Source organism: Mirounga angustirostris, unplaced genomic scaffold, assembly GCF_029215605.1.
Source record: "Mirounga angustirostris isolate CCGP_5_RB_7025 unplaced genomic scaffold, mMirAng1.0.hap1 SCAF_12, whole genome shotgun sequence".
Classification (NCBI taxonomy): domain Eukaryota; kingdom Metazoa; phylum Chordata; class Mammalia; order Carnivora; family Phocidae; genus Mirounga; species Mirounga angustirostris.
The window spans coordinates 5,283,296-5,294,084 of NW_026991720.1; the positions used below are offsets into that span (position 1 = coordinate 5,283,296).

The following is a 10,789-nucleotide window of genomic DNA, read 5'->3' on the forward strand; positions in this document are numbered from 1 at the left end:
TGTTTTATAGGTAAGACTACAAATAGTGAAGAACATCCATTATGTATTTCCATGGTAGAGAAAATACCTGTTTTCCTATAACTTATTAACTCTTAAAATGAATCCAAATACATAGTAAATAGAATAAAAAAAGTAGTTAGCAATTTTCCCTGAAAAATGAAATGAAAAAAATTGAAAAGTGTATTTTGTCTGATGATTTAACTAGACATTAATTATAACTAGACATTAATTCTTTTTTTAAGATTTTATTTATTTATTTGAGAGAGAGAGACTGAGAGAGAGAGAGCACATGAGAGGGGGGAGGGTCGGGAGGGTCGGAGGGAGAAGCAGACTCCCTGCCGAGCAGGGAGCCCGATGCGGGACTCGATCCTGGGACTCCCGGATCATGACCTGAGCCGAAGGCAGTCGCTTAACCAACTGAGCCACCCAGGCGCCCAGACATTAATTCTTAAACTAAAATATCAAACTAACTCAAATTTATCTTTTGGTATTATTATTTTAGCAACGTTTTATAATAGCCTTATTAGACATTCTTTACTTCACATCTGACTTATGTAAAATGCTCTTTTTGCAAAAATATTTGAGAGTATCATCGGTTTTCTGGAGGGCTTCTCTTCTTACTTTAGTATTAAAGTCATTCTCTTGTGATGCTCCATTTATTATCACTATCGGCTTTTCTCTTCAGTTAGAACCTGTCCTAACTCTTGTAAATGCCTTCTCTTCTGATGCAACCTGTTCTCCAACACAACTTCATTACTTTCATGAAATCCCAGATCTTTGCAAGATTTGTAATTTCACCTTGCACTTGATTCTCATGGTATTATTGGTAGATTCCAACAATCCCTGAGAGACTGATCACTTAATCAACAAAGGACAAACTGATGACATGCTAAGCGGAGAGAAATGTTTGGAGGGGACTCCCATTTGTTAATGATTTAGCCATTTCCGTGTTATTGCTAAGACTTTTGCTTCTTATAGAGGTTTTGGACAATCCAGATTCTAATATTGAGGATATGAGTTGTAATTATAGGATTAGGACCACAAATTCTTAAGTTGTTTGTTTGTTTTTTAATAGAACTGGGGCATATTTTAATGAGAATTGAATAATGGAATTTTTGAGAACTTTTACAATTTATTAAAGCTGTCTTTCACTGGCTATAACAATGAAATTTGAAAAGAGATGTACAGAATAGAATAATGTAACTTTGCTTCTTAATTTCAAGTACTCAAACTGGGCAGAGTAAGCAAATGGCTAATTTGTCCATATGAGCATGAGTATTTCTCCCACCAAAAAACCTCCTGGCCTTGTACATTTATTTATCTTCTTGGTGTGCATTTAGGAATGAAGATGCATATTGATGACATGTCTATAGCCTTGCTTCCATGTGCTAAAAATTCACAGAACTAAGTTTTAGCAAGGTCATGGCATATTTGCTCTGTAGCATATAATTTAAAATTTTTTGGTCTCCTGCAGCAGAATAATTTAAGTAATCCTCCAACACCCCCTGCCTCTCTTCCTCCTACACCACCTCCTATGGCTTGTCAGAAGATGGCAAATGGTTTTGCGACAACTGAAGAACTTGCTGGAAGAGCTGGCGTATTAATGAGCCATGAAGGTATGATGCTACACCTCCGAGTTGTACACCTTTGCAGAGTGTGCCTTTGTCAGCTGTGTCTGGTGAAAAGGCAATCGTGTGAGGTTCTCCCCATGTATCCGTTTTGACTAAATCTATTTTTGGTTCTGTGTTTTCGCTTTTCCAGTTACCAAAAGTCTAGGACCCAAACCGTTTCAGCTGCCATTTCGACCCCAGGATGACTTGTTAGCCAGAGCTATTGCTCAAGGCCCAAAGACCGTTGATGTTCCAGCTTCCCTGCCAACACCACCTCATAATAATCAGGAAGAATTAAGGTAGAGGTCCTTTTTTCCTTTTTTCTCACGTATTTTTTAGTTATTTCATTTTTTAAAAAAATACATATATTTAGCAGAATGTAGGGATAGCATGTAAAAACATTGAAGGGGTAAAAATTTGGTGAATAGTTTTCTTTAGGACTTAGTTTATAAAACATTCTTACTATTAAATGTAATTAGTTTGTACATTTTTAAATTCTTAGATGGTATAGGAAGTTCAGCAAATAACCAAATAGACATTAAGGCAACGGGAGTCTCTATGCAAAATACTTCACAGATCACTGTCACTTAGTGATGTTCCCAGATGTCTAAAATAAAAGAGCGGCAGTCACCGATACCAGAGAATGCTTTTGGGGAAGAGAATTTAAGGACTATCCCGCCCAGAGTTTTGTACTTCTTTGTATCAGCTTTTTAGACCCAAGATTCTGACTGGGGAGAAACCATCGTCCTTAGTAGATAACCACAACCCACCTAGTTAGATCTGGGAAAGGCTCTTATGTACTTCATCAGGTGATTCCTTTTTTGGATAATCTGGTAACTACCCTCTATTTGATGAGACATCATTTAGATTAAGTCCCTTACTTTACTAATGAGAAGACTGTGGAACAAAAAGGAGAAGTTTCTCATCCAGATTTAGAATCCAGGTCTCCTTGCTCTCTCCTGCATCTTATTGCTAGAAGTTGCTAGATTTGTGAATCGGGAGCAGTTGTGGGAGGCAGCCTCCTAGGTGTGCATGTGTGGTGCCCTGGGGCAGGACACCACTGGATGTCACAGGGACTGCGTCTGGAAGCCACTCTCGGGTCGCATCGTAATGCTGCTGCTCAGCTTCTCTCCACATAACAGGGTCTCCTTTGTGGGGGGAGAGTGGGAGGCCCCAGGTTTGGGGGCATCCCATAGCATTCGCTTGAGCCCACACTTGCCCTCTGATCTCAGTCACCCTAGTTAACCTCTAACTTCTTGGGCTAGACCATTCTCTTCTTCTTTTCACCGTACTTGATCAGTTAGGAAAAATAAAGGCCCATGAGGCTCTAGTGACCGAGTTTTCCCTGCGTTTCCACTATGAGCAAAAGCACAGCGGGCTCTGCGGCTGTGCCCGCGGGGTGTGCGAGAAGGCTCTTTCCTTTTCCGGCTGCAGACTATTCCTCATCTCAGGGATCTGGAACTTGGCAGAGGTGTAAGTCTTCATCCTTTCTCCACTGTGTTGTAATCTGAACGTCTTCTTTCTTTGGCAGGTCTTTAAACTTTGATGTTGAAGTTCCGTCAGGAGGAAACCTACTGTTTAAATTGCTTAACAGTTGAATGTGTTTCTTAGGGTCTGAGAGATTTCTTGTTTGGCCCCGAACCTATTCTTTGTCTTCTTACATCGTTGCCATTGTCCAAGGGAACCTCGTAGTCATACTCGTAGACAGGGCTGGGTTGTGCAGGAAGCCCCAGTGATGGGTTTGCCCATGTTGACATGTTATCTTTGTTCTTCTCTCAGGATACAGGATCACGGTGGTGATCGGGACAGTCCTGACAGTTTTGTCCCCTCATCCTCTCCGGAGAGTGTGGTTGGGATGGAAGTGAGCAGATATCCAGATTTGTCCTTGGTCAAAGAGGAGCCTCCAGAGCCTGTGCCATCCCCCATCATTCCGATTCTTCCTAGCAGTGCTGGGAAAGGTAGGGAAAGTACTCAGCCGAATTATTTTTCTTTACAGTATGCCAGTTTACTAACGTTCATAATTTGATTTTGAAAAGCCATTAGTACTCAATCCATCTTTCCTTCCTCCCTTCCTTCTCTCCCTCCTTCTTCCCTTTTTTCTCCCCCCCCCTTAAGGTTTGGAATCTAGAAGGAATGACATCAAAACTGAGCCAGGCACTTTTTTTTTCACACCGCCTTTTGGTTCGTCCCCAAATGGTCCCAGATCGGGTCTTATATCTGTGGCAATTACTCTGCATCCTACAGCTGCTGAGGTAAAGATGAAATAGCTTTTTTAACATTATAAACTGTGTCCCCATTCTTAAGGAGGGTCAGGTGGCTTAGAGCAGGGTCATGGCGGACAGAAGCTCTCAGAGCTGGGATGAGCAGTCATTCGGATGTCTGGGTTGCTTCTGAGCACTCTGAATAAAGCATCACATGGATCTCAGCTGAAGCCGGGGCAAAATGAAGTTAGTGTTGTCGTGTTTTTATTAAAGGGTGTGTCCTTTAGAGAGAAATCTCTCGATAATTACACATAGAAAATGAAGCCATGGAAAAGAACTTTTTACAGAAATAGTGTCAATGTTCATGTAGCAGTTGCTCATATCAAACACTAATAAATTGCTGAGAATTTTTTTCTGTCTGATTCTGTGAGGATATTGGAAACCATACTGATGGTCCAGTGATAGGACATTTTGGCTGTCAGTATAACTCAGCCCTGGTGTGACAGCATTCTCGTGGGCTGTTGCAGACCTCTGCCCAGAGCCGGACAGAGTCCACTTGAAGGAAGTTTCTGCCTAGCTGTGAAACCTGATGCGGTGTAGCTCCCTCCTTACGGCGGTGTCCTGTAGCTAGAATACTGTAACGCTCGCGCACATACTCAGTGTTAATAGGGGTCCCTGCGTGAGGATTTCTGTTTAGGAAAGCTTGATGGGGATACTGGTCCATTAAAATGATTTTTTTTTTCCTGAGACTCTTAAGTCTGAATGAAAGTGGTTGGATTTGCTTGCACGGTCTGTGTCCTGCAGAGAGCAGGTACCTGAAGTTCGCCTCTGTGGCTCACTCCTGCCTTCGGGGGTGACACAGTGTTCACACTCTCGTTTTAGAACATTAGCAGTGTGGTGGCTGCATTTTCCGACCTTCTTCACGTCCGAATTCCTAACAGCTATGAGGTTAGTAATGCTCCGGATGTTCCGTCCGTGGGTTTGGTCAGTAGCCGCAGAGTGAACCCAGGCTTGGAGTGTCGACAGCATGTATTTCTCCGCGGGCCGCCGCCAGGACCTGCAAACCCTCCCCGACTAGCCTGCTCGTACCGGCTGAAGCAGCCCAATGTGCCGTTCCCTCCAGCAAGCAATGGTGAGCTGGTTTACGTGTGCCACGCTCAGGTTCACTTTCCATTCACAGGTTAAGCTGATGCTCTGTAAAATCCCACTTCAGTTTTGAACGAGTAACAGCGTGTTGGTATGTAGTCGTGGGTAACCGAACCTTCTGTGGTGGGATCTGATGTCCCCAGGAAGTCGTGGAACGCCGGCTCTCTGTGCAGGCTGCTGACCCCCCGCAGCGTTGGCTTCTGCGTCCCCCCGAGGGCCTGCCGCCCCCACTGCCTCTCTGGCCGGTGCACATGAGGCCGGCCAGTGGCTGCACTTGTGTTCTCTCTTCCTTCTGTGCCCTGCGCCCCCTCTTCCCTCTCGTTGGGCCTGTGCACTGTCTCCGTGGGCCCTGCTCTTCCCAGGGACGAGGCCTCCTCACCTCACTCTCTCGGAGTCTTGTTTTGGTCCTTGCCCTGCTCTCAGGACCTGGCAGCTCCTCGCTTCTCATCCGTGAACTCAGGGAGAGCTGCCTGTGCTGGGTTTTTGAGCTCGGCCTCCAGCTGCTTCTGCCTTACTCATGTTTCCCTGTTCTCCCTTCTGCCTCCAAGCCCCGCATGGATGATGAGCTCCAAATGTGACCACGTTTTCATCTTGGGCCCGGGACTCTCTTAGCCCTTTACCACTTTGCAAATCACACTCATTTAAGACTCTTGTACATGTAGCTCTTCATCTTTCATAAAACATTTTTTATCGTCTTAACCCTCAAACAAAAGTAGTACCCCCCACCCCACTCGCTTTGCACTTTTGGGGGACTATTAATGTCATGGTGAATTGGTTTTCTCTTGTGCTCCTCGTGTACGAGCATTGTTTCCCCAGCTGCTTGAGAATAGCTGTGTCCCTCCATTTATACTCCAGGGCCATGCATGTAACAGATGCCCTGTAACCACTTTTATGCTGAGAAGATAAGATTTTTATGAATAACGAATAGTATCAGGAAAGTTAAATGACCCATGTCCTAAGTTGATTTAGGGCAGTTTTACACCTTGTACTACACTGTGTTATTGGTTAATTTGAATCACTAACAAAGTCTTCTGCACTTAGGTCTCTCTGGATGTCGGGACTCTGGGCGTGGCGGCGCAGAAGGCGTGGCACTCAGACCACAGTGGTGCTGTCACTGCAGGGTGGTTATTCTCGGGAGCGGCGTCAGGAAGTCTCTCCGAGACCTGGCCTCTATGAACAAGGTGCCTGCTGTTCCTCCGCTGGGGTGTCCGGCACAGGGCTTGCTCCTTGTCGAGAAGAGCCCCTCTGTGGTGGCCCTGTGGCCCCCGGGAGGTTCCACCAAGTAGCCTCAGCATGTATTTCACGTGTTTAGCTGCAAACCAAACAGTGACAGCAGACTGGTAAACTGGATAATATGAGACCCACATATGTCTAAATAGAGTGAAATACGGATAATAAAGTTTATTTTTGTACATTTATTTTTTCTTTGGCTAAATTACATGCTAAATATTGGCAGGGAGTTACTTTTTTACTTTTACAATAGAGAACTACTTTCACTTTTAACATAGCATAAAAACCAACAATGGATGGATCTTGTTTTTATGAAATTTTGACTTGAGATCCCCACACGTTTCTCTCTGCCTTTCAGGATTCCCGAGAAAGCTCCAATAGAGTGGAGAAGGACATTGTCTTTTGTAGTAATAATTGCTTCGTTCTTTATGCATCAACTACACAAGCAAAAAATGCAGAAAGCAAGGTAAGATTAGGATAGTCTCAGTGAACAGTGTATAATGAGTGGTTTCCGTGATTTGGGGTTACATTGATTGGATAGAACAGGTTCCTAGCATTCTGTGTGCAGGAAATCCCGGCACATGTTACGCGGGCAGAGGAAGGGCAGCCCGTCTTGCTATTCCAGATAAATTCAGCTTATCTGATGAGAAGGGGGGTAGACTTGAATTATATCTTAGAAGTTCAGAATTGAATAAAACACTAATACTAATAACATCTTTAGTTTTACTTAATTATAAATATCTTATTTTAATTACAACGGTAAGACTTACAACTTTTATTGATCTTACCTGATGGGAAAACCTGCTCACAAACACATTGTAAGTCTACTCCTGTATTTTGGGGGAGAAAGCATTTTGCTTGTCATGGTGGAAATGGTCTACTGTACCTGATTCTGTGTGATTTAAGTGTATCTAAATGTGTGGTTGATATGGGTAGACATTTTTGACTGTTTGTGTTGAAGGAAGCCTTCCCGTGCTGTGATGCCACTAGTCATTCCTCCCTGCATATCGTTGCTCTGCTGTCTGTTCTGGGAGAATGTTCTGGAGACTTATTTTTGTAATAGGCAGTAGTCTCCAGTATAATGAAATCAAGCTATATGCCAAATAGGTTTAGACTTTAAATTAAAATATGTTGGGGCGCCTGGCTGGCTCCGTCAGTTAAGCATCTGCCTTCTGCTCAGGTCATGATCTCAGGGTCCCGGGATCGAGCCCCGCGTCAGGCTGCCTGCTCAGCCGCGGGTCTGCTGCTCCCTCTGCCCCTCCCCCCTGCTCATGCTCTCTCAAAATAAATAAATCTTTTAAAAAATTAATATGTCAGCTTCTATAAGAGGAGGAATTGCTTTTTTACCAGATAATTTTTAAATTTGGTGTGCAGTTCCTGCGTGCTCCTGGATTTATGTGAGGTGTATCTTCTCAGATACCCCGTGGAGGGGGCTGTGTGAAAACGGGGAACCTGTGGGTACCCAGAGAGAAAGTCCCGGGGCTTGTCTCTGAGCTCACCTCTTCCAGCAGCTGGGTCAGAGCTGGGCAGCGCCAGGGAAGAGTCACGTGTGATATATGTTGATAGGGGACCACTGCCCCTTCTTTCTTCACATTTATGCCAATTAATTCAGCCTAAGATGAACAGACATGAATTTCGGAGAGTGGGGATAAGCTCAGAGAAGATTATGTTCTGAAGTTTTATTTGGTCCAACAAAAAGCACCGTTCCATTGTACAAATTAAACTAGCTCCTCTCTTCAGCGTTGATTTTTCTGGCTTTATTATGGTTAGAGAGGAGTGTCCAAGAAGGTTTAGGAGCAGAGCATTCTCCAGAGGTGCAGCCTTGTCGAGAAGGCCTGGGGCGGGACTCCCCGACCCGGCTCTGCTCTCGTCAGCCCGTGGGTATTTGTCAGCACCTTCAGTGTTCGGTGTCCGCCTCTGCTCAGCCCGGAGACCCTGGGGGCACAGGCCCCGTGACACCTGCTGCTTGGCTTCCTGCTCTGGGATGACCTGCTCTCCTTACTCCTGTTCCCTTTCATTGTGCAGGAATCTGCCCCGCCATTGCCACAGTCGCCTGTGAAAGAGACGCCTTCCAAAGCGTTCCATCAGTACAGTAACAACATCTCCACTCTGGACGTGCACTGTCTCCCGCAGCTCCAGGAAGAAGCTTCGGCCCCGGCATCACCCCCCATCACTTTCCCTCCGGCGTTTGAAGCAGCCAAAGTAGAGGCAAAGCCAGACGAGCTCAAGGTAACGGTCAAGTTAAAGCCTCGGCTCCGGACTGTCCACGGCGGGTTTGAAGACTGTAGGCCAATCAATAAAAAGTGGAGAGGGATGAAGTGGAAGAAGTGGAGCATTCACATCGTAATCCCCAAGGGGAGCTTCAGACCCCCTTGTGAGGACGAAATAGATGAGTTTCTGAAGAAACTGGGCACGTCCCTTAAACCGGACCCTGTGCCCAAAGACTACCGGAAGTGTTGCTTTTGTCACGAGGAGGGAGATGGGTTGACAGACGGGCCAGCAAGGCTGCTCAACCTTGACTTAGACCTGTGGGTCCACTTGAATTGTGCGCTGTGGTCCACGGAGGTCTATGAGACCCAGGCTGGGGCCCTCATAAACGTGGAGCTGGCGCTGAGGCGGGGCCTGCAGATGAAATGTGTCTTCTGCCATAAGATGGGCGCCACCAGCGGATGTCACCGATTTCGGTGCACCAACATTTATCACTTTACTTGCGCCATTAAAGCACAATGCATGTTTTTTAAGGATAAAACTATGCTTTGTCCCATGCACAAACCAAAGGGAATTCATGAGCAGGAGTTAAGTTACTTCGCAGTCTTCAGACGGGTCTACGTTCAACGTGATGAGGTGCGACAGATCGCTAGCATCGTGCAGCGTGGGGAACGTGACCACACCTTCCGCGTCGGAAGCCTCATCTTCCACACGATCGGCCAGCTGCTGCCGCAGCAGATGCAGGCATTCCACTCGGCTCACGCCCTCTTCCCTGTGGGCTACGAGGCCAGCCGCTTGTATTGGAGCACCCGCTACGCCAACAGGCGCTGCCGCTATCTCTGCTCCATCGAGGAGAAGGACGGGCGCCCGGTGTTCGCCGTCCGAATTGTGGAGCAGGGCCACGAAGATCTTGTCCTGAGTGATTCCTCCCCCAAAGGTGAGAGCCACATTTGTATGCCCTGCAGAGCCGGCTCCTGAACGTTTTGTGTCCTTGTTTCCTGGTTTTCTCTTTTGGGGTCATGTTTTATGGAAACAGACATGGATTTTTCATTTACAAACACGACGTTTAGCTTCTTTGTGTGACCGTCCCTGCTGTCTCTGCTGTGCCACCTTCTCAGCCCTTGCTACACTGACTCGAAATCAGAATATGTATTTGAGCACACAGTTGAGAAAGCAGTGATTTGTAGATAAAGGTTGCCTGTTGTTTGCGTTGGGGACTCTCCTAATGGCGGAAGGCAGGAAACCATATTTACAGCATATTGTGTACGTTGTCTTTCATGAGTATTACCAGGTATTAAACAAATTTGGAGCTAGAAATAGGACACTTAATTCCAACTGTAGGCTGTCATTTTATTGTTGCACAAAGTACCGGGGAATTGGTTTTTTTTTAAAGTCTAGCTGTTTTTAAAAGAAAGTATGAAAATGCCCTGAAGATAATTCCAATGGAAATATCAATTTCATATTTTAATTTAAATCTGAGGGGAAAGAAACATACTTCTAAGTACTGCTAATTAGATTAATTAGTTAATTAGTGCCTAAAGTTAGGCACCTTGTGTGAAAATGAATTAAGTTCTTGCATGAATTTGTTACATTAAACTTTCTTTTCCACTTTCATTGTTTAATTTCCTTAATGTAACACATTCTTTTCCCCAACATTTCATAAAGTCTTCAAAATAAACTGCCATTTGATAAGCAGGTAATAACAGGGTGGTTAGATTACCACCTCCAAGGCTTTACCTGGAAACTGGTAAGTCTTTGAGTGGTTGGTCCGTCTTTAGTTTGCTGTTTTATATTGCATCCTGTTTTCCAGAGAGCAAGTTTGTTCTAAATTGTCTTTTTGTTTTGGCCATATGTAGGTGTTTGGGATAAAATATTGGAGCCCGTGGCATGTGTGAGAAAACAGTCTGAAATGCTCCAGCTTTTTCCAGCGTATCTAAAGGGAGAAGATCTGTTTGGGCTCACGGTATCTGCAGTGGCACGGATCGCGGAGTCAGTGAGTGCCTCGGGCCCGATGTGTCGTCGGGAGAGCCTTTGTGGTTGCACGTAGTGGTCCCCCCCAGTGTGACCGTTTGACACGGGCTCTAATAGGATACTCTGAGGGAGCACTTTGCTCTCTTCGTGTGTCTCAAGGCATCTGATTCATCTGGACACCTCAGTAAATGTTAATGTTCCCTCAGGGAGGAGGCTCACAAATTTCAGGTTCTCTTCGAGGGTGCAGATGAGGCAGAGCGAAGGGCAGGGACGCTGTTTTGTCCTCAGGCAGTGCTGGTAAGGGGACTACTGTCCCCTTTGCTTCCTCACGTTTTCCTGCACTGACCCTGATCCCCGGGTGTTTGTAGCCACTCTCCTGCCCCCGCGCCCGGCCATCACCAGAGGGCAGTGACCGCAGGAGCA

The 10,789-nt window shown here is 45.6% G+C and overlaps 1 protein-coding gene across 12 annotated transcripts in view; it reads left to right on the plus strand.

The window, feature by feature from the left end:
- The window catches only part of KMT2C (lysine methyltransferase 2C), a 270,063-nt gene that overhangs the window by 249,129 nt on the left and 10,145 nt on the right, over positions 1-10,789 (plus strand). For 10 of the 12 annotated variants that reach the window (XM_064575699.1, XM_064575698.1, XM_064575700.1 and 7 more), the window contains 9 exons: positions 1,475-1,616; positions 1,762-1,909; positions 3,390-3,568; positions 3,726-3,862; positions 4,694-4,943; positions 5,999-6,138; positions 6,546-6,653; positions 8,213-9,332; positions 10,252-10,388. In XM_064575699.1, the coding sequence (XP_064431769.1) occupies positions 1,475-1,616; positions 1,762-1,909; positions 3,390-3,568; positions 3,726-3,862; positions 4,694-4,943; positions 5,999-6,138; positions 6,546-6,653; positions 8,213-9,332; positions 10,252-10,388 (2,361 nt within the window). The remainder of the gene's footprint in view (positions 1-1,474; positions 1,617-1,761; positions 1,910-3,389; positions 3,569-3,725; positions 3,863-4,693; positions 4,944-5,998; positions 6,139-6,545; positions 6,654-8,212; positions 9,333-10,251; positions 10,389-10,789) is intronic. The other 2 variants (XM_064575697.1, XM_064575702.1) reach the window with 2 other exon arrangements.